This window comes from Genypterus blacodes, unplaced genomic scaffold, assembly GCF_046128005.1.
Source record: "Genypterus blacodes isolate CSIRO-AG114 ecotype Tasmania unplaced genomic scaffold, CSIRO-AGI_Gbla_v1 ptg000148l_1, whole genome shotgun sequence".
Lineage (NCBI taxonomy): Eukaryota > Metazoa > Chordata > Actinopteri > Ophidiiformes > Ophidiidae > Genypterus > Genypterus blacodes.
The window spans coordinates 985,175-1,007,363 of NW_027466950.1; the positions used below are offsets into that span (position 1 = coordinate 985,175).

At 43.4% G+C, this 22,189-nt stretch overlaps 3 protein-coding genes across 4 annotated transcripts; all 3 read left to right on the forward strand.

The window, feature by feature from the left end:
- Positions 1-690: 690 nt before the first annotated feature.
- LOC143012553 (ras-related protein Rab-33B) lies at positions 691-4,788 on the forward strand. Its single transcript, XM_076165742.1, has 4 exons — positions 691-966; positions 1,813-3,411; positions 3,840-3,938; positions 4,087-4,788. The coding sequence occupies exons 1-2, from the start codon at positions 709-711 to the stop codon at positions 2,257-2,259; spliced, it is 705 nt and encodes a 234-aa protein (XP_076021857.1). The 5' UTR covers positions 691-708; the 3' UTR covers positions 2,260-3,411; positions 3,840-3,938; positions 4,087-4,788.
- Positions 4,789-5,008: 220 nt separating this feature from the next.
- On the forward strand, positions 5,009-10,447 carry katnal1 (katanin p60 subunit A-like 1). Its single transcript, XM_076165647.1, has 11 exons — positions 5,009-5,111; positions 6,041-6,210; positions 6,359-6,519; positions 6,638-6,791; positions 6,969-7,087; positions 7,186-7,291; positions 7,943-8,101; positions 8,307-8,433; positions 8,522-8,656; positions 8,811-8,937; positions 9,759-10,447. Exons 2-11 carry the CDS (start codon positions 6,049-6,051, stop codon positions 9,955-9,957), a joined length of 1,449 nt encoding a protein of 482 aa, XP_076021762.1. The 5' UTR covers positions 5,009-5,111; positions 6,041-6,048; the 3' UTR covers positions 9,958-10,447.
- Positions 10,448-11,627: 1,180 nt separating this feature from the next.
- Positions 11,628-21,293, forward strand: LOC143012546 (tetraspanin-7-like). Of its 2 annotated transcripts, none has more exons than XM_076165731.1 (8): positions 11,628-12,095; positions 16,573-16,761; positions 17,096-17,170; positions 17,555-17,650; positions 17,743-17,898; positions 18,663-18,746; positions 19,314-19,399; positions 19,516-21,293. In XM_076165731.1, exons 1-7 carry the CDS (start codon positions 12,030-12,032, stop codon positions 19,380-19,382), a joined length of 735 nt encoding a protein of 244 aa, XP_076021846.1. In that variant the 5' UTR covers positions 11,628-12,029; the 3' UTR covers positions 19,383-19,399; positions 19,516-21,293. The 2 variants fall into 2 exon arrangements, with proteins under 2 accessions (XP_076021846.1, XP_076021845.1); XM_076165730.1 differs by having other exon boundaries at positions 19,314-19,398; positions 19,506-21,293.
- The last annotated feature ends 896 nt before the right edge of the window (positions 21,294-22,189 follow it).

The following is a 22,189-nucleotide window of genomic DNA, read 5'->3' on the forward strand; positions in this document are numbered from 1 at the left end:
GTATTTACTAGATCTGGTGTTACATTACATTACATTATGGTCATTTAGCAGACGCTTTTATCCAAAGCGACTTCCAATAAGTGCGTTCAACAAAGGTAGATAACAGAACTTCAGGTCACAAGAAATCGTAAGCACATTTCCTTCCTAAAACCAACAGCTAAGAGCATAACTAGAGCTAGAGTAGAAGTGCAAGAAGTTAGGTACTATGATGAATGAGAAAAAAGGACAAATTAGAAAGGACAGATTAGAAAACCATAGGTGTTAAGGTTGTCTGGTCAGAGAAAAACAATGACATCACACTTTTGTTACACTGATTTTCCAAACAGAGTAAAGGTTTTAATATCTGAAATAAGGTCTGACAGGCATTTTATCTGGTCTGATTTGATCTTTAATGGACCAGATCTGAATCCAGGTATGATAAAAAATACGAGGTTTCACAACAAACAAAAAGCTGATCTGTATGTTCTTAATGTCATATGTATTACGTTTTTCATAAGTTTCAGTCGATTAACAAGAAAGAATGTGATGAGAAGTGTCAGATTCATAGACAAACCATCGTAAACGTCTAACCTTTAACATAAAAACAAGTAACACATGAGAAATTGTGGCTTGTCTCCCTCGAAGCAATGGCAACATCTAGCGGCGAATCTTTCACACTCTCGCGATGTTTCAACACCATAAACATCCCAGGCAGCGAGAAGATGAGCAATGGAAGGAGAGAAGCAGAAGCCCGGGGAGGAATTTGATACAATCTTCAATAGAAACGACTCGCTGGAGTTATCGAGTCAAGAATATGACTCCTCAAAGGTTAAGGTGTTCAAGATAATAGTCATCGGGGATTCGAATGTGGGGAAGACGTGTCTGACTTACAGGTTCTGCGGGGGAACTTTCCTGAAGAACCCAGAGGCGACGATCGGCGTTGATTTCAGAGAGAGAACATTGGAGCTGGATGGAGAGACGATCAAGGTAAGACGAGACAGAAAGGTGAGACGTTCAAATGCCTTATAACGGGACACCGGAGACCAGCCAGCAGCCACTACGACACAGAGGACAGTCTCTAGGCTCATTTCATATCATATAAAGACATGTATACCTTTTATTAGAATACAATACTTAAGTCTAAGGTGCAGACACATTTATTTGTTGTGACCACCTTCTATTAGTGTTACATATAAAGTCAATAGAGCCCAATTGAGTACCTAGTATACAGTTAACTAAGGTATAAAGTTTAAATTCCATTCAAAAATCAAGTACTCATTCATAAACCGTGCTGAGGCTCATTGTATGGTCTTTCACGGTTGAAGTTATTATGAGTTAATTATTGTAATGATGCCTGTTGTCCCAATGAACTCTACTCAATTTCATTTTTCAGTAACTGTATACAGCACAGATCCATATAAACATATAAAAATAACCATAATGCTCAGTACTGCTGATGCATAACCTGATGAAGTAGACATATACGGTTCATGAGTTGTTAAGAATAATGTGATGCTTAAAAAAATGCTTAAGCAATCATAAAGATCAGCAGCACACAGCCAAACACATAGGACATAGTATGTATGTATAATAGCTGTGTTTTCTAATACTGACAATGTTATAATACCAATAATGACAGCTATCACAAACATTCAGGGATTTGGCAATAAACGCTCTTCTACCTCTTGTTGACACTGTGCACGTGTGTTGATGCATTTCAGTGTCTAACCCCCTTTTTCATGCTTGAAGGCAGAATATCACTCAACACCAACACCACAAAGTACAGCTTTGTATTGGCTTGTATGAGATAACAATCTACTGTGTTGTTACCAGTTGCAGATCTGGGACACGGCCGGTCAGGAGCGCTTCAGGAAGAGCATGGTGGAGCACTACTACCGCAGCGTCCATTCCATCATCTTTGTGTATGATGTGACCAACCGCTCCTCCTTCGACAGCATCCCAGAATGGATTGACGAGTGCAGCCGGCATTCCGTGGGGCCCCTGGTGCCCCGCATCCTGGTGGGCAACAAATGTGACTTGAGGGATAGCAGGGAAGTGGCCACATCTTACGCCCAACGTCTAGCAGACAGCTACAACTTCCCTCTGTTTGAGACGTCGGCCAAGGACCCTGCTGAGAAGGAACACATCGACTCCATCTTTCTAACTCTGGCCTACAGGCTGAAAAGCCACAAGCCCCTGAGACTGAAACAGCCCAGTGAGAACAGCATGAGTCAACTGTGGAACCAGAGAGAGCAGGAGGCAGCAACCTGTCAATGCTGAGGTCACCTCCTGTGTCTTAGAGTCTTGATGAACATAATGTAGATGAGGAAAGCAGTACTGAGTAAGAAACGGCTTTGAGGAGCTTTTAATGATCAGTAGACAGAAAGGGAAACGTGTTAAACAGACGTCTCATGTTTTCAGCCTCTGTAAGCCACAAAACCATTATATGTACTTACAGGTTTGCACAGTATGAGTCAACATTTCAGCGACATGCACGTGAAAGGATCCAGAGATATGCCAGATATTAGCAGCTTTGTCTACAGCATCATAGAATGCACTTTAGTTTGTAGATGCATGATATGCAATCAGCAAACGGAAATACATCACATATTCAATGCACACAATGATAAAAAAACAACAACAATAGATTCAAATGAGCCAAAAAGGACCAAGGGAAGAGCTGTAACTGTGAAGAAAACCATGCAATCATTTTCTCATGTAAATATTTTAAAAGAATATTCACCAGTTAAGTCAGAATAACTACAGCATGATTTTTGATGCTGTACTTAAATGTTTATGAATATGAATATGACCAGCTTTGTGTCAGCTCAGTTAGTTTGACGGCTTAATGAAGAGAACTGAGTCTAGCCAAGAGCAAAGACTAAACCATGTATCTGTCCAATGGGATGAAATGCAGCTTTGAATAGCTTTAGACGCATTAGTGAATATGCGCCACAAGGTCATTGAACGCTGTGAGGTCAAATCACAACTGACCAATACTTGTGTTGCATGTGCACCAAAATGCAAACATGATATGGAGCGAAGACGTGAAGCTGCTAAGTAAAGATGTTTTTATCATCATTAAGAGTTGTGAGTTGGATTATTGGGGTTGTTGGGCTTTAACTCTGATCTAATCCAGATGTTTCAGATGTGGATCCAGACATTGATGGAGAACGAGACCAGCTGCTCAACTGTTCATTTGCATATCTAAGCATTAATACACACACAACACGACATCTAAATTAAATGATTACCAAGTTATTTTTATTGATCATTTATTGATTTAATTTGACCGCAACGTTGCCACAGTAACCGCATGCCTGTGACGTCACAGACTCACTGATCTTAACAGTAAACTTTGCAAGAGAACACAAGCAAGGATGGAGGGAGAAAAGATGGATTCTGCTGATTACAAAGCCTTTAGCTGAGCAGGTAGGTGGGAATGACACGCTTGAACACACACCTACAGATACACACACAGTGGGATAATAGGATGGTTGGTAAAGATCACTACAGACAAATTTCCAAAGACGGGTAGAAACATGAGGGATTTCATCTAATGTGTTTCTCCGGGTTGAGCCCACTGTCCACATGTTGGGTGAGCCAGATGTGAACCCAAGTGAGTCTGACAGTGTGTGTGTGTCAATTGTGACATCATTCATGATTGTCATAGTGGTGTGCCTGTATATGATTTCATTTCCAGCTGTGACATCATTCATGGTTCTATTCATGTCTCCTACTGATAGAATGTGTTAATGCAAATAAAACAAACAACACAATTTCAAAATAATATGTACAAAGCCATGCAGACATCTGATGTAAGAGTTAATTTGACATATTTCTGTATTTTTTTTGTACAGGTTGACTCCATTGTCAACACAGTGGGTCAACAAGATGATGACCTCAGGAAATTGTTCATGGGGAACCAGGACTCTGACACACCAACATATAGGCTGAAGGTATCATAACCTCATTCTGTTTTTACTCACTTGATCTGATGATGGGTTTTTTTGTCTAAATTATTATCATTATGTCTCAATAATGAAATATGGAACCTATTGGTCAAAAACTTTGTCAAATTTGTCCATTTCACCTGGAACACTGCAGAAATGTTGACCTTGAACACACCCAGAAGGTTGCCTGCAAAGGTTTCTCCTGCTATGGCACAATAATAATAGGGATCTTAATTACCATCATCATTGTCACCATAACCAACAACAACATTAGCAGAAGCAACAGCAGTTCCAACATCTGTATCATCATCATCTGCATCATTATCATCATCTGCATCATCTGCAGCAGAAGCAGCAGCAGCAGCATCTTCTTACTGTCTCAGTAGAGCACATCCCTCAGTTTGGCTCTCAATCATGAATTATAACAGGTTATTGCGTGGACCAGTGTGTAAGATATTGAAAAGTTCACTACATTATTAGCACTTAAAAATATTTAAAAGTCACCCCTTATTGCATTTTACAGAAGTTAAATCAAATCTTTGGCGCTGTATACATTATTAGCATAAGAAACGTCGATATTGACAGGTTTTATTTTATTTTACTTCATGTTATTTTCACGTAATTCAACGCGTGACTCTGTTGCAGTATTGACGGTGGGTTGTAGCGCCGCCCAGTGACTAGATTTTGTTCAGCAACGGCTCCGATTATGTTGGGGCACTCCCAGTAGAAAATTTGAATTTGCTAGTCAAAATATATGTCTTAAATGAAACCGCCTTTTATTTATTGTTTAATTCTGGATATCACCTGCGGTTGTTGATGGGTATAAAACATGTCCTGTCGAAGGAAATATCTGAGTTGTAAACTATCCACTACGCCATTAAAAATGATGAAATCTAGAAATTGACATGCACTGTCACCTTTCTTGGGTCATTGGCACAGACAAAATACAAAAATTGGTGAATTATGTCAATCACTTAAATGGGTTGTCATATTTCCCGCTCCGTCACGCGTCCATGAATGCGCCAGCAGTGAGTGGAGCCTTCAGCATTCTGCACACACACACACACACGCACACACACAGCGTCTGTCTGCTGCCCTGGTAACACACACACACACACACACACACACACATTGGACCTCTGATACCAACGCAAACACACGGACAGGAGCTCTATGCGGGTATGTAAAGTATTTTTATTTACGCTATGTAAAAGATGTGACTTTGGTTGTTTAATAGCTGCTTTGGTCAATAAGCAACAGTGAGTCATCATGGAGGGATTCAACTTGGTTTGTTCGCTCTGTAGCTTAGCCGCATTAAGCTAGCGAGAGAGAGAGGAAGAGAGAGAGAGCGCGAGCTAATGTCTGTCAAGGCGTAAAGCAGCACGGAAGCTAATGGGAATGACGGCTTCATTTTAATATCGCCGTAAGTAAAGTCGTTTGAGTTCATGGTGCAAATTAAATTGGATATAGGCGTCTAGTCTTGCGAGGAGAGCATCATGGAACTGCTTGGGAGCGGGACAAGCAGGTGGAAGCGAGAGCGCCGATGACGGTGATGATGATGATGATGCTCCAAATCAGATGAAGAAAAGATCAATAAAGCTCTAAATCCCTTTGGAATCAGCTTGACCCCTGTGTTAATGGATACAGACGTCATCAATACTCTGTCTTCTGTTTGCGTTAATTGTGAATGTGGTCTGATCTCCCACAATAATAACCCTCAAAAACGGTCTTGAAGCTTAAAGTAAGGATAATGAAATGATTGTGTTTGCTCTCATCACTGCTAACACAATTAAATGTCCGAAAATTTGAGAGCAACTCTGATTTAATAGCATCTGTTAAAAGAAAAAAGAAAAAGGAAAGCACTTAACTGAAATGATGTTTATGAAAGGAGTGTTTTCCAAAATAATATTCAAACTAAAGACGTTGTTGAAGTGCACTTAGTTGATAATGAGATGAGAGGAACACAAATAAAGCGAATGCAGCTGTTAGTGAGGTTGTTTGTCATACTAATAGTAACAGTGCACATAGTTTAATATGTGGATTAAAATCTATTTTAATTAGCCAATTGTTTTACTGCACAGTTGCTCATTTCTCCTTCTTTCCTTTAGAGTTCAGCATGAGTCTGGCAGATATCTGTGATAATGCCAAGAAGGGCCGTGAGTTTGCTTTGCTGGGGATCTATGACTCGTCCCTGGTTTACTACCAAGGCACCATTGACCAGATCCACAAGTACTGCCAGTCTATCAGAGATCCTGCAGTCAAAATGAAATGGCAGCAGGTGAGGCCGCTCAACGTCAATGTCGTCTGTGTTTCTACTTCTGTATTCTTAACGCACCTCCGAGATGTTGTGTTTAAATTGGAGACTAAAGCCTTTGCAGATGTTGACATGCTTCTCTTCTTCTTCTTCTTCTTGTGTTTTTGACCAGGTGAGGCAGGAGCTGATAGAGGAGTGTGAGCAGGTGAAACGCATCGAAGCAACGCTGCACAGCTTTAAGTCAAACAAGCAAGTTGACGTCTTTGTTCCGCCGCCAGAGGAGAAACATGACGACCCAGTAGTTTGGCCCCCTCCCACCCCTGCAGAACCCAGGTGTGTGTGTGTGTGTGTTTGTGACAAGGAAAACTGTTTTGATTGGATTTAATTTGATTCCTGTTCAAATGAGCTCTAGAGTTCCTGTCTGCATTGTGTGTGTGTCCTGATACTGTAGGAATCCTGTAGCACCGAGGCATCCCAGCGCTCTGAAGCAGCAGAAGGATGGTGCTGGTCCTCACCCTCGAGGAGCAGGGGCGGGGGGCCGCAACCCGGCCAACCCCAAAACAGGATCCAAAGATGCCCGCGGCACAAAAGTTAAAGATGATAAGGTCGCATAGCTCAATTAATTATCCATACATTTAAAAACCATCACCAGTCAGTGTGTGCCAGTGTAATGGGGATGTCATCAAGGTGCACCCCATCACAGGACTCCTACTGGCCTATGATTCAGCTCAACCTGTAAACATGTCAAACAATTCCCCTCTTTTCTTCTTTTTCCTCCTCAGGGAAGGAAAGCAGGCGGAGATGGAGCAGAGCTGAAGAAGTTTGACGGAAAGGGACATGACAGCGACCTGGTGGAATCGCTGGAGAGAGATATTATATTCCGCAACCCAAACATCCACTGGTATGGCAGAATACACACACACACACACACACACTCATGTACACACACACCTGCTTTTTGTAGAACACTGCATACTGAATTCTTTGGGCAAACTGTAGGGGCGACATCGCTGATCTGGAAGAAGCTAAGAAACTGTTGAGGGAAGCTGTGGTGTTGCCAATGTGGATGCCCGACTTCTTCAAGGGTATCCGTCGGCCCTGGAAGGTACTCACACACACGCACACACACACACACACACACACAACCCCCTCAGTCTGAGTCCTAGTCTGATCGATCCAGTCACAGCAAATATCTAAACATTTGGCGGTTGAAGTAAAGTCTCCATGTTAGTCAGCTGAAGAGCCTCATTCTTTAGCTGAAGCATCAACACAACTTTAATACAGACATACTTGTATCCCTGCGGTTAGAGCCAGTGAGTGGTGGTTTTGTGTGTTTGGGTGACTTTGTGTGTTTGGTTTGTGTGCTCACCTCCTGCTCAGTCATGCTGCCCTTCTGCTTCTCGCCGTCTGCATGGCTGATGAATGACCAGCCTGTGTTTACATTCATCATGTGGAGCCTCTATCTCCACGGCTCATCATGTGAACATTCAACACGTTTTCTATTTGTCAGACACACGGCAGAAGTCATTCAAACTCATTATTCAATTGAAATTCATATTTTTTAAACTCCAAACAGCAACACAACAAGCATGATAACATAAAAGTAACCAGTTGCTTGATAATGATATGTTGGACATGTTTGTTTTGTTTGTTTTGTTTGTGTTTATCTGCAGTATGTTCACGTGTGTGTGTGTGTGTGTGTGTGTGTGATGAATTAATGTGTGATGGGTTTCAATGGTGTGACATTGTGCCTTAGGGTGTGTTAATGGTCGGCCCTCCAGGAACGGGGAAGACCATGCTGGCAAAGGCTGTGGCCACTGAATGCGGGACGACCTTCTTCAACGTGTCCTCCTCCACCCTCACCTCCAAATACAGGGGCGAGTCTGAGAAACTGGTCCGTCTGCTGTTTGAAATGGTACGTGTGCCTCTCGCCTTCCCTTTTACCCCAAACTACCCCATCAGCAGCTGAACATCTGGATCATGACGTGACGCACAACACTCAAACTTCTTCCTGAAATAAACTCCAGCGTCCCACAGTGTGAACATGAGTCACAAGGATCTAGAAATAGCCTAGGATCTGTAAAGTGTTTGTTTTCTGATAGGCTTTGTTTTCTTCTTAGGCTCGGTTCTATGCACCATCAACTATTTTCATAGATGAGATCGACTCTATCTGTGGCCGAAGAGGACAATCAGACGAGCATGAAGCCAGCCGCAGGGTCAAATCAGAGCTTCTGGTTCAGATGGATGGTCAGTGGGACAGACAGCTCTCCATTATGTAATGTTTCTGATCAATTGTGCTCGAATATCCACAACGTGTGTGTTTATTTCTGAGCAGGTGTGGGGGGAGCCCTGGAGAATGATGATCCCTCTAAGATGGTGATGGTCCTCGCCGCCACCAACTTCCCCTGGGACATCGACGAGGCGCTGCGGCGACGGCTGGAGAAGCGGATTTACATCCCTCTGCCCACAGGTGACCTCTGACCCACGCAAAGTCCAATTGGCATTAACATAATAGGACACAGAAGTACAAGTAATAATACTGAGTAATGTTGTGGACCTGCTTTTGCATCAGTTGTTTATATACTTCATCGTAACCTCTTGAGTGTGTGTGTATGTGTGTGTAGCTGTGGGCCGTGTAGAGCTTCTGAAGATCAACCTAAAGGAGGTGGAGGTGGCTGCTGACGTGGACATGGAAGTTATTGCGGAGAAGACTGAAGGCTACTCCGGAGCAGATATCACTAACGTCTGCAGGTGTGTGTATGTATGTGTGTGTAGTGGGAGACATGAATGGAACACCGTGGATTATGTTATAATTATAGCGGTGTGAATATGACCTCATGAGTGATATTAGCGTCCCTGAGCCATCCAGAGCAGCACACATGGAGCAGCTGCAGCAGTAGAAGAAAGAGTGAGGCAGTCAAAGGGAGGACAGATTCACAAGATGATAGGAAGGATGTGCAACGTGTCGGCCGCCCAGGGAGAGAGAGGTTTCGTTTGAAGTTGCCACTGGCTCATATCAGGGGCCTATGAGGACCTGAAGATGTATGAGGGCAATAAGTATAAGACTTTCAAAGAGACGGCTGAGGCCACAGGCTCTCTGGAGGAGAGAGACACAGAGCCGAGCGCTGCTGTGCACCAGGTCTCAAGCTACACATCCTTAAGAAAGGTCAGAGAAACCTTTGCTGTTATCCCTCCACTGTGCCAACCCTCAGAGCCCAACGGTCTCTGTGAAAGACTCTGGGACCAGATCAGTGAGGACCAGGAACTGGCCAGTACACAGAAATACACAAGAGATGATGATGATGATGTAGACACGGATCGTATCAGAAATCAGCAGGGATGAACTTTCACAAATGGGAGGTAGTCTGAAAATGAGTCTAAAAGTGTGCCATAGAAGTGTCTGTGTGTGTGTGTGTGTGTGTGTGTGTGTGTGTGTGTGTGTGTGTGTGTGTGTGTGTGTGTGTGTGTGTGTGTGTGTGTGTGTGTGTGTGTGTGTGTGTGTGTGTGTGTGTGTGCGCGCACTGGTGGTAAGTAAGAGCTTTGTCATCTCCGCCTGCTGCCTTCTCCCACAGGGATGCTTCTCTGATGGCTATGCGCCGGCGCATCCAGGGCCTGAGCCCCGAGGAGATCCGAGCTCTGTCCAAAGAGGAGCTGCAGATGCCCGTAACCATGGAGGACTTCACGCTCACACTCAAGAAGATCTCCAAGTCCGTCTCGGCCGCCGACCTGGAGAAATACAAAGCCTGGATGACGGAGTTCGGGTCCATATAGAAACGGGTATCGTGTAGAACCAGAGATCAGAACGCCTTCCATCGAGAGTGTGTGTGTGACAGAAGAGACACGGGGGACTGGACTTAATGCAGTGACTGAAGGTGACAGGTGCCTTTGATGAAATGGTTGATGATGGTTTTACTTTGGATGTGACCGTCCGTGTACAGACCCTCAATCATCTAACTGACCCACTTTACTGACCCGGGCCAGAGCTTGGATCAGACCCTCCAATCACACTCCATACTTGAATTTTTTTTTTTTCCCCCAACAAAACCAAACCACAGGTTGACCGGGTGACGGAACACTGTTGTTTGTTTGAAAGTACTGTATGTTTGAGCACTTTTTCCATGTATTACTGTAGCGTCTCTCACTGTTAAGTTATATAGCAAATAACTACAGCGTCTGTAACAACACCAATGTTCTGAATTATGACTGAATGAATGTTTATTTTTATTGCTTTTCTTAATTTTGTTTCCTATTAAAAACTGTATGGAGAACAAACCCTAAACTGGATGTGGGCACATGACACATTATTGCTCATTATAAAATGGTGCCTATATTTGTCAGGTGACTCAGACCGGATGAAGACGTCGGACGAGACGGACGCAAGCAGACGAAGGTGTGAGTCATGATTCTAGACCTTTTTATATTTTGGGCATTTAAAGGTCAAGCATGAGGTAGGTATTGACTCCCTGTTTCATATTCATATCCAACACAAGCTTCAATCTGTGGCCTTTATTGTTTCATCTCTGTCTAATGACGCTTTACGACCCGACAGACACACTCGCTGAAAAGGGATAACAGCCGTGTGTGTGAAGGTTGCATCCATTGTGACGCACTGTACAGTAACTGCTGAGTGCAGCTGGAGTCACGGGGAGATAAGCAGAGGCCAGCTGATACCGTGGTTGAGGGCCTACACACACACACTGTGGAACAGCTAACTCAAATCAAGTGTGGAACAGCATTATAGAGCTGTGACGCTGATAGTGGACAACATCAGCTGTACTTCATGTCTCCTGATCGTCATGTTTAGTAGTAAAGACACTAATAAACATTGTGTTGTGTGAGTTTGATACAGATGATGTCTACACTTTCACTGTTTTTGTCCTTTCATAGCATTCAAATCAGACGCGATAAAACAATAGAATCCAAAACACAAACGCTCCTCTTCTCCGTCGCTTCCATGACGATTTACTCTGTTGTGTTTTGGAGACATCTTGCCTCTTTCTAACTCCGGTTACGCTTCAGATGTCTTGGAATTCTCCTTTGAACTTCAGACGGAGTTGTCCAGCTCCTGAGGCCAGATGCTCTTTGAAGCCGGGCTGAGGTTTTGGTGTTGTGCTGTGCTGTGTCTCCTGCTTTGTGCGTTGTGCAATTTCTACCAAACAGTCTGACTTTTTTTTCCCTCAACTGTTTTTGAGTACCAGGAAGACCCACATCTCAACAAGAAGGTAAGAGGATGTGGGTTTGTATGAGGTGCCACTGGTGTGTGTGTGTGTGTGTGGGCAGGTTGGGGGCAATAGATACATTTATTTACATCATCATTACAACACCTCTATTTAATAGTATAATCACTTTTATAGCTCACTTGATATCAATAGAAGTGCCACACAAACTGTTAATGCATCTGATTTGTTGTATTATTTATCTATAAGATCAAAACTCACATGTTATAGCAGGTGATTCATAATAATATAGTTTAATTTCTGTTTTTACAATTCGAAACGAAACTAAACCTGCTGGGGACTCGGAACAAACACTTCTTTGCATATTAACCGTATTTCTTCCGGCATTGTTCGCGTCCACAGGGCTTATTAGTGAAAAAGAGCCTGTGGGGGATCATCTTCGTCATCTTCATCATCTGTGGCTGTGCTGTGGTTCGGCGCGTTGCTCCGGTGACGCTGCGTGGGCGCATCGACGCTCCGCTCGGTTGCAACGCGACACTTCGACAGACAGACAGACAGACTGAGACGTTTCTCCTCCGCTCGCCTGCGTTCTTCTCTCTCTCTCTCCCTATCTCTCTCTCTCTCTCTCACTGTGGGTGTGAGTGTGTGTGTACGAGCCTCTTCATCATGGAGACCAAACCGGTCATCACCTGCCTCAAAACCCTCCTCATCGTCTACTCCTTCGTCTTCTGGGTGCGTATTCGATCGTTTTTCCATCTCGCAAACCGCCTTGTTGTTGTTGTTGATTCGGGATTTGGCTTTCTCGTCGGTGCGTGATGAGATGAAGGGCTGGACGGTGGCACCAGCATCATCCTCCTCATCCTCACCATCGACGGATTCGTGCTGTTTTTCAATGGGAAACACTGCGAAATGTAACAAAATGTCACCGCTGCGAGGCTTTGATGGCGCTTGTTGTGGAAGGATCTGCTGTGTGTGTGTGTGTGTGTGTGTGTGTGTGTGTAGGTTCGGTGCTCACTGTGGGGCGGCGGCAGCAGCAGCAGCAGAGCTCTCAGGCTGTAGCATCGTGCTTGTTGTGTGTCAGTGTGCGCGGTGGATGCACGTTAACACCAGCGTTTGTTACACTACAGGCCGGATCTGTGTGTTAAGGCCCGTTCACAGCCTCAGTTTGGACCACACACACCCCTGCGGTCCTTTAATCTCGTTTATTAAAGGGACATTACCTCATTTGTATCCTTACACTTCATATAAATCAATACAACTCACTATAAGATGGAGTAACACAGTTATCTACATAGAGAGGATACAGAATATTATAAATAAAGCTTTGTTCAACTAGATGCTAATTTCTGAGGCCAACGGTTGTTTTATTAGACACGTTTCAAATACATTGGCACATAATGCACCTGTTTATCTGAAACACGCCCCTGAATATAGACTCTAGTGTAACAGCATCTGTATACAAAGTCAACAAAGCAAAGGACTAACGTGTTGGGTTGCGTTAGATTGCACAGGTGTTCCTAATCAAGTGACAGGAAATACAATAATACAAGATCAAACTCATTAAATGCCCCAAACATTGCACTTTTGATGAACGTCCTGTCAGATCAGCGTATGATGCAATTAAGACAGGACATTTTAACCCTTTGTGTTCCACTTTGTTCTGATTTCCAGGCCCACAGTCCCACAGTCACACAGTGGAATTACACACTTGAATTAACGCCACTCTGGCACAGCTGCAGACAAAAGCTGAACATTCTGAGCTTCACAAAGGGACGGCTTATTTTAGAGCCGTTTGGATTGGATTGATTTATTATTATAAGACTTTATTGTTAGACTTTTGGATTGGCTGCTTTCTCACCTGTGACTGATGAGCGGCTCTTTCAATAGAGTCACGTGTCCCTAATGAACTGATAACTCTGTGTGAGTGTGTGTGTGTGTACTGTAGGGCTTATAGCGGCAAAGCCTTGATGCAATTTCAATTAATCAATCAATTAGGTTAGTTAAGTTAAGTTAGTTGTCTGCTCTGAGTTGTTGGTAAGTCTGAAGAACTCAGAGCTTGAGTGTTTACTCTTTTATACATTTAAATAACTATATTACCTGTTGAGTCTTCAGATATGGTACAAACTCAGTAGTCCAGCCTCGACTGTGTTAATGGGCTTGCAACACATAAAGCAGCCAGACACACTCGCTGCATTTCTCTCTGTTTATCGATTTGCATACGTGAGTTATAGGCTCGTCCTTTTCAATACCATTTCTTCTATATTCATGGGAAATAAGAGCCTGCATCATCCATTATTAATCTGCCTATAGTGTCTTTAAGACCAGGAAAATGCTGCTGCTACCTCCCCCACAACTGGAAGAGACTCTTTACCTGGAATAAAACTTTACTAACCCTTAATGTTAGAATGAAAAACTCCTAAGCTCTGAGCTGAAATCATCCTGTCACTGAGTGAATGCTTGAAATGAAGCATGAGTGTCTTCCTCCTCGCAGCCACGTGCTGGTGTCTCTGATACCAACGTTTATATTTAGTCTGGATGGGAACATCTCCTATCACTCCCTTACGTCTACAGCATCACATTTCAGATATCTCTCTCCCTCACACACGGCTGACTGAAGTGGCTAACAGCAGCTCCATGTTGCCTCTCATGCCTGTGGGGGGGTGAAGAAGGAGAAGGAGGTTTGGCACAAAGTCAGACGTGACAGAAACCGTTTCAATGTCAGTTTCGCCGTCGTCAGCTTGTTTGGGCAACTAATATCCTCAGCCTGATCGGTCTTATATGAATGTGTTGCCGCTCTGTCGTGTCCTTGCTCCAGTATTCTCCTGTACTTTTCCATCCCATCTTCTGTCTCTTTATTGGGCCACAGGAAGAGGGAAGAGGGGGTGACCTGCTTTTACACGCCATGCTGTAACCATGGTGGCCAGCATGGTGTTGAATTTCAAACAAAACGTGCAAAAAAAAAGGGGAGGGGGAGAGTCCAGGCAAGGTTCCATAAAATGCCATGCAAAGTCTTCATCAGGCTCTTTGTGGATCCAGAGGGAAGGTGGTGGGGGGCAAGAGCCTGTTTGGAATTCAACAACAGACTCAAGAGTCTAGACGAGTCGTCCCCGCTCCCAGGACGTGATTTCCCTCTCAGGTTTGAAACAGAACATTCAGAACTGAGCTGATGGGTTCTGAGTGTGCGGCAGCAGCGGCAGCAGCGTCTCTGTGGGGAGAGACATTTTGTCACTGATGTAGTCCATAAACAAGTGCATCATCATCAAAAAGAACTCGTCTCTCGGGTGACAATCTGCTCAGGGCTGTTATCATCACAATTATGCCGTGTATAGATTATCATTACAGAGGAATCCAATCACTGGTTCTGCTGCTCCTGCTGCTCAGTTCTTCAGTACAGCTCAGATGCAGGTAGACCAAACAGAGAGCTTAGGATTTTCCCTAAGATTCACAGGTACACAAGTAGAAATACACTGGAATCGTTGCGTGACAGCAGCAGATTGACACAGAATATGGAGACATTGGGAAGAAAGAGCATATAAAGTGCAAACAGTAATGTAGGAGACAGAAATGAAGAGGCGCAAAAAGAGAATACATCCATCTGAGAGAGAGAGAGCCACTATAAGCTAGACATGTATAATGTATAAGAACTGTATGGAAGGGTGGAATACATACATACAAACAAGATATCATATGGAAAGTAGGTGCAAAGAGTACGACTTCACGCACATGTGCTATATATAAATGTATATGGCTGCTCAGGTGAGGTCTCAGTGGCTCTCTGGGGTCTGTTGAACACTCTGCTGCAACTCAAAGCCAAGAAAATGCAACAGGCCTTTACATACAATCATTTTATACGTCAACATAGTTTGTGCAGGATGGATATTTACATACTGACACTTTATATTTGTAGCTTTCAGACCCAGCAGGTACACAGATTAGAAGTAACATTCTGTATTCAACTCTTGATTAATGCACCTAGGAGTTTTGAAACAAAGAATCTAAGGGCGGTGTTTATCAACAGTGCAGCAGGAGAGTTATTGGGTTGTTTCCTGCTTCCTGTCAAGTTTCATCAAAATCTGAGCAATCCTGCTGAAACACAAACAAACGAACAGAGCCGGTGTAATTCTAAAACACACTCTCTTTGTGTGCGGCAGCAGCGTTGATAAGAGAAGCCATGTGAGGCGCAAAGGTCACTACGTCATTTATTAACAACACGGCCTTTAAGTTCTCAATGTACTGTAGTCAAGGACAGATAGGACTTCCGGTTTCGCTTTAGAACGGTACGTGAAGAGTGAGGGCGGCGACAGGAGAATCTGACAGGCTGAGGAACCTTTGCTCGTTCGTCACGTATGGACTCCCTGCCAAGAAAAGCAAAGTGGAGATGATCACATATCAACACCCTCATAAACCTGCAGGGACCGCGTTTGACTCACAAATAGGGCCGAGTTTATGCAAATAAGCTTATTAAGTCTTTGTTTGTGACTTATAGCTGAGACAGGCTGCCGTGTCTGTCCTGTGTTTCCCCTGCGCCGCGTCCACTTTGAAAGCTTTTAAAGACGCACGGAGACACGTCACGCCAACTGCTCCCCCCTGGCAACAGGGCGTGGAGCAGGCCTTCCTCTTGAAGAGAGAGAGAGAGAGAGAGCCAGGTTTGGGTTGTGGATGATGAGTTGGCCCTGGATCGAGGCAGATCGTCAGCAGGCGCTCCAAACGCTGCTTTCTTTCCCTTTCAGCGGCGGTTAAGACCTCCCCAGCTGAGGCACACGGCGCTTTCAGCTGCCTCGCACAACACGCTCTTTTATCAGCGGTCCTTCATTTGAAATGCTAAGAGAGGCGCAACAGGAAGGAGCGTCTGTCTCACCCCAGATCAAAGAGCTTCTTTGATTTGTCCCCCTTTTCTCTGGCACACATATTCATAAAGCAGGTGATTGTCATCCCATACTCCGATAATATTGTGTCTTCTGTCTCCCTTCTCCTCTCCTCTTCCTTACTCTAATTGCTCCCCTTTCTTGTTCCACCTTGATCTTCTCCCTCCCCCTTCCCTATTCCCCCCCTCTTCTCCCCCACCCGCGCTACTTCTGGCTAAAATACAGCCATTGTGCAGAAGTGGCTAGATAAAGGCTGTTCCCCCCTCCCCTGCTTTGATTCTGGTTTTTGTATGACATCCTTCTCTCTCTCTCTCTCTCTCCCCCCCTCTCCTCTGCCCCACTAGATAACCGGAGCCATCCTGCTGGCGGTGGGAGTATGGGGGAAGTTGATGCTGGGCCCGTACATCTCTCTGATAGCAGATAACTCCACCAACGCCCCGTACGTCCTCATCGGCACCGGGACCGTCATCATCGTTTTCGGCCTTTTCGGATGCTTCGCCACCTGCAGAGGAAGCCCATGGATGCTGAAGCTGGTCAGTATAAAGCAGTGTGCGGTTTGGCTGGTTGTATATGGCGATTAATGAGGCCCTGTTCTTTGTTGCGCATACTGATTAGAAATAGCGACGGGCCACGTGAGAAGCGGGGTAATGCTTGACCTCTGTGTGGTAGAGAGCAATCAGGAATCCAATACAGGCTACAGGGCGCCTTGCTTGGTTAATGGTGGCAATTTGAGTGTGTGTGTGTGTGTGTGTGTAGCCATTAGCAAATGATGCATGTCCACTGTAAGCGAGAGGGTTTCCATGCAAACACCGCAGAGCTCCCTCATCCCCTCTGTCCTCATTCCCTCTGTCCTCCCTCCTTCTGCAGTATGCAATGTTCCTGTCGCTGGTCTTCCTTGCCGAGTTAGTGGCCGGAATTTCTGGATTTGTCTTTCGCCATGAGGTCAGTGTGTTCTTCTCTGAGTCACTTCAACATCACTTCACTGCTGAATCCACTTCTTTTTTTAAAAAGACATAACGTGATTTGTGGTTTCCCGAGCTCAGTGTTTTTATATCATCTGCTCTTATTCAGATGTGTAATTTATTCGTGAGTAGTTTGTGCTCCTTCTGCTCTGCATTTTAATGACTCTGCACTTTCAAGATCTTTGTGGACACATAAGTATTTGTTTCCGTCCATCAGAAGTCTTTGTTTAGTTGCTCCTCCGCCAAATCACCACAATGCTTCACATTCTCTCACTGAGTCAACTTTCCTTTCATCCATAATTGTGACAATTATAGCTCAGGAAATAGGAGTTTATGTGTGTGTGTCTGTGTGTGTGTGCCTCAGATAAAGGGAACCTTTCACAGGACATACACTGATGCAGTCCTGAACTACAACGCTGAGGATGAGGCGAGCCGCGCTGTTGATAACTTACAGCACAAGGTGAGTCCCTGGAGATGACAACAGCAAGTTACAGCAGGTAACAGAACAGGCTGATGACTCTCTCACTCCCCTGTGTGTGTGTGTGTGTGTAGCTGCGTTGCTGCGGAGTGTATAACTACACCAGCTGGTTGGCCAGTGTGTATTATCCGACCAACGGTATTCCCCCCAGCTGCTGCTTTAACTCTTCCGACTGCAGTGCTGAAGATCTCCGCAACGCCACTGTAGCTCCCAGCAAAGTCTTCCACCAGGTCAGAGTCTCCTTCATACTTACATACATGCAGGCACAAGTTCATGTTGGAAGTATGTGGATATCTGGCACCATTTCTCATCAAATATCATCTGAGATTCACCCAAATCACAATAATAGACCATCAGAATCTGCCTGAGATAGTAGCAGTTGTACTTGTTGTGTGTTTATTCAATGGAATACAGAGACATAAGCAGCTGTAGTTTACTCTGAGGGGCTTTCATGGTCAATTACAAATGAATAAAAAAGAAAATTAAAAACCCTCTACATTCTTTTCTTGATTGCCTTAAACTTCTAAATCTTAATTTTTTTAAATCCTATAGACAATTTGGGATTTATTGCCAGATTGGGTTAGACCTAACCCTAACCCTAACCCTAACCCTAACCAGTTTATGATGCTGAGACGTAACCAATGTAAACAACAAGCACGCTCACTAGAAAACACTTTGTAATGTTTACTTTGTCTCTAAGGTAGCAGATTAAATAGTTCAAGTATTAATTCATTTACATATCCATTTGTGATGAGTTCTTTTATATGTGGAATGTTCAGGAGATGTATAACTTTAATCAGATTGTGTTTATCTATCAAAGTGATTGGTGAAGATCAGCCTGTATGTCATGAGTCCTTGTTGCAGAAACACTCATATACTGTTTCTTTCTCTCCACACACACTGATAACGGCCCTAGATTCCCTTCCTGCCTCTAATGTGCACATATAACATGTCCCTGTACCCTTTGCACACTAACCTGCCCCCTCTGTTGCAGGGCTGCTATGAGCTGGTCACCTCCTTCATGGAAACCAACATGGCCATTATTGCAGGAGTGACGTTTGGAATCGCCTTCTCACAGGTAAGAAACCAGACGACTCTGTGGGCGCTGTGGTACAAACCAAAGTGCTGCGTCTACATTTAAGCTTCAATAACTCACTGTTACGTTGATTTGGTGACCTTAAATAGCAGCTTTGAGCGATTGCATACCTCCAATTATGACTCTGTCTCTCAATTATAGATTTGAACAGGTTATTGACTGTCTTAACAGTGAGGAATGTCAATAAATGTCAATAAATTCTGTTTAGGATGTGGTGTGTGTGTGGATGTGATGGATGCAGGCAGACGCCAGCAATCCAGGATTAAAGGATCTATGGTTTTAATCTATGATGACTGTTCAAAAGTTAAAGGCCTTAAAGGAAAAGTCATTACAGAGCAGCCAACAGGCCAACCGGTTGTAAACTTTAACGGTTTCCTGTCTGGATCAAACACGACTGAAGACACGACCTCCTCAGTAGAGGAAGTGATCACCGGGGACGGTGGGGAGGGCAAACACAACCCCATGGCCTTATGGGAAATGAGTTTTTGATTTGACAGACACCGTAAATGTTTCTGACCTCCACCTACACACCGCTCTTCTCTCTTTCAGCTGATTGGCATGTTGCTGGCCTGCTGTCTGTCCAGGATCATTACAGCCAATCAGTACGAGATGGTGTAGCTGACGTGACCTGGCAGGTGAGACGTTCAAAGACCCATACGCAAACATGCAGGCAAGCAGGTGTTCACTCATACCAAAACAATCTGTTCTTCTCTCCCTCTCTCTCTCTCTCTCTCTCTCTCCGTCTTTTCAGGAGATGAAGAGCAGAGAGCAAATGCGTGGGTTGCTAAACGACGACAGGAAATACACAAAACACGATCACACATCCCGAAGTGGAGTCTTTACCGCCCTGGCTTTGTCTCTCTGCCTGTAATATCTTAATGTATCTACGTGTAAAGCACCATTCCTTAACTCATGGCTGTTGCATCCAAGCTTCCTACACCAGTACGACTCATCACACGCACCACACTTTAACGCCGCACTTGTATTTTGATCTCAGACAGGTGACTGGGTGGGACTCGGCCTGGCCACTAGGGGGCAGCAGGTTCCACTTTACTGTCACCACAAAGCCACTGCACATCTTTGTACAAAAGCACTAAAAGCTTGAAAATGATCATTTAATAGATAGATTTACTTTTTCATTTGACTTTGCTTTTGCTCGCCATTGTATATTCCTATAGTTGTGACATTTTGTGAACTTATTACCTGCACTGAGGATAATATTTTAAAATTCAAGCGGACATTTGGAGAAGAGAAGAGAGAGAACGGTGAGACTGCTTATATTTTAAGACAAGGCACAATCATTTAATCCTGCATATGCAATTACAGAGAGTAACATGGCAGATTATAAGGTTCAATATTTTTTTAATACCAGTTAAACCATCAATTTGGGATTAAAAACACATTACAAAGGTGAATGTTTGGTGTTCACTCTCTTTGTACAGTAAATGATTACGTCTATATTATCCTCTGGCCTCTTTCGCCCCAAAAATTAACACTTATTGACTTCTATATGCACTACAAAGGTGTCACATGCTGTATGTTGATCACTCTTGTGAAGCAAATACACATTTATCCAGACGACAAATCTGTAGAATTGAAGGCTCTAAATGACACTTATTTCTTTATCAGACACTTATTTCATGTTTCAGTTAAAGTTTTTAGAATGAAATCGACTTACAAAAAATTCCAACTAGCTTTAATATTAACAACACTGACAAGCTCCGATATGATCACAGCTCTTTATGGGAGAATGTAAACTAATACGTATGTATATCAGAACGTATATATATGTGAGGTTACATTACAAGAAACTGTTGCGATCAGGGTCATATTAAAGTTTTAGTGCGTTTGTCTGTTAAAGTTGGAAATAGAGGATAGACACAGACGGTACACCAACTCTTTTAATCTTACATTTAAAGAATTCTATGTAGTGCATTAATATGATGTTATGATCATCATCTCAGTCTGTAGATATGTATTGGATATGTAATTTATATGATGTAATGTTTCTGATTGTAATATGCTAAACAGAATTAACTTTGCCCGAGGTTCTGATTCTGCACTTTGTGCCGTCGATCTGTATCTGTTTGATAGTTTCCAGTTTGCTCGTACTGAAAAATAGTGGTGGCCAGTATTTTGTTGAGAGTAATGTGCAACATGTAGCTGTTTCAATTTCAATGTGTATTTATTATGGTTTTATTCACTTCAAGCTTCACTAAGCAGTTTTATATCTGTTTCAGTGTGTGTGGACTCTTTTCCTTAACCTCGCGTACACACTGTAGGTTTCTGGGATGATCAGACGAGTGTGTGTGTGAGTGAAAGCCAACGTCTTCATTTTGAGATTCCTGTCATATTCAGTATTAATCAACATTTGGTCCGAGCTTTTAAAAACGTATCGCTTTTAAAGCTGTAAATTGAATTAGTGAATGTATGTTTTCCAGCACACTGAAACTTACTTTTTCCCTTTTCAAACTGATATTGTGATGTACATACTAAGTTGTAATACCATCAAGCTTACACAAGGGGTCACCAGACTCTCAAAAAGAAATGACATCATGCTGTCTACTATTGACTAGGTCACCATCAGTGGTCTTATTATCAATAAATATTCAAAATATCAACAATTCTGTGAGAGTTTATTCATCTATGCCACAATAGAAAACCTGGGGTGTGAATTTGGAGTTACACTGGTGTCTGAGGTTGTGTGTGTGAAATGCTTCTAGTGTGGAACGTGGCTTAACACAGAATTATGCTGCTTTGAGTTCTTGTATTTGCTTAGTTAGGATATGGGTGATGTAACGTTCAATAACACACGTAAGCAACCTAAGCTGGTCTGTTTCTCCCACTATAATTAGGACAAAGAGTATTTTGAGGCTTTGGGTCAGTGTTAGAAAAGGTCGAGTCAAAGGTTAATTAGGCATGATGAGCGTGACGTGTGTGCGTGCGCGTGTGTGTGTGACACAGAGAGGGCAGACAGGCAAAGATAAATGGTGCCGTCAGTGTCAACTATTTTTGCCTCCTTTTGATTGAACGTGTTAAGTTTTGATGTGTTCCTGGAATATAAATGTGAAGAGTGCAATTAAAATGATGAATTTATTCCGCGTAAGATCACGCACAGGATCACCAGAAAGCCTGGTTTTAAGAATCGTGACAGGGAGGATTTGTGAGGTTCTTGTGCAATTTGAGGTTCATTGGCCTGTTGGACCACACAAGCCAACAAAAAGCCAAGGCACTAAATTTCTGGTGAAAAGGAAAACATATAAAAAGTTTTTATTACATGGGCAATAAAATATGACCAAGTCTATCTGAGAGGGGGGGAGTGAAAAAGAGAGACAGAGACAGAGAGCTAGAGAGAGAGAGCTGCCACAGACCTGCCGCAGACCTACAATTATAAATAATAGAAAATATTTATGACTTTGAAAATA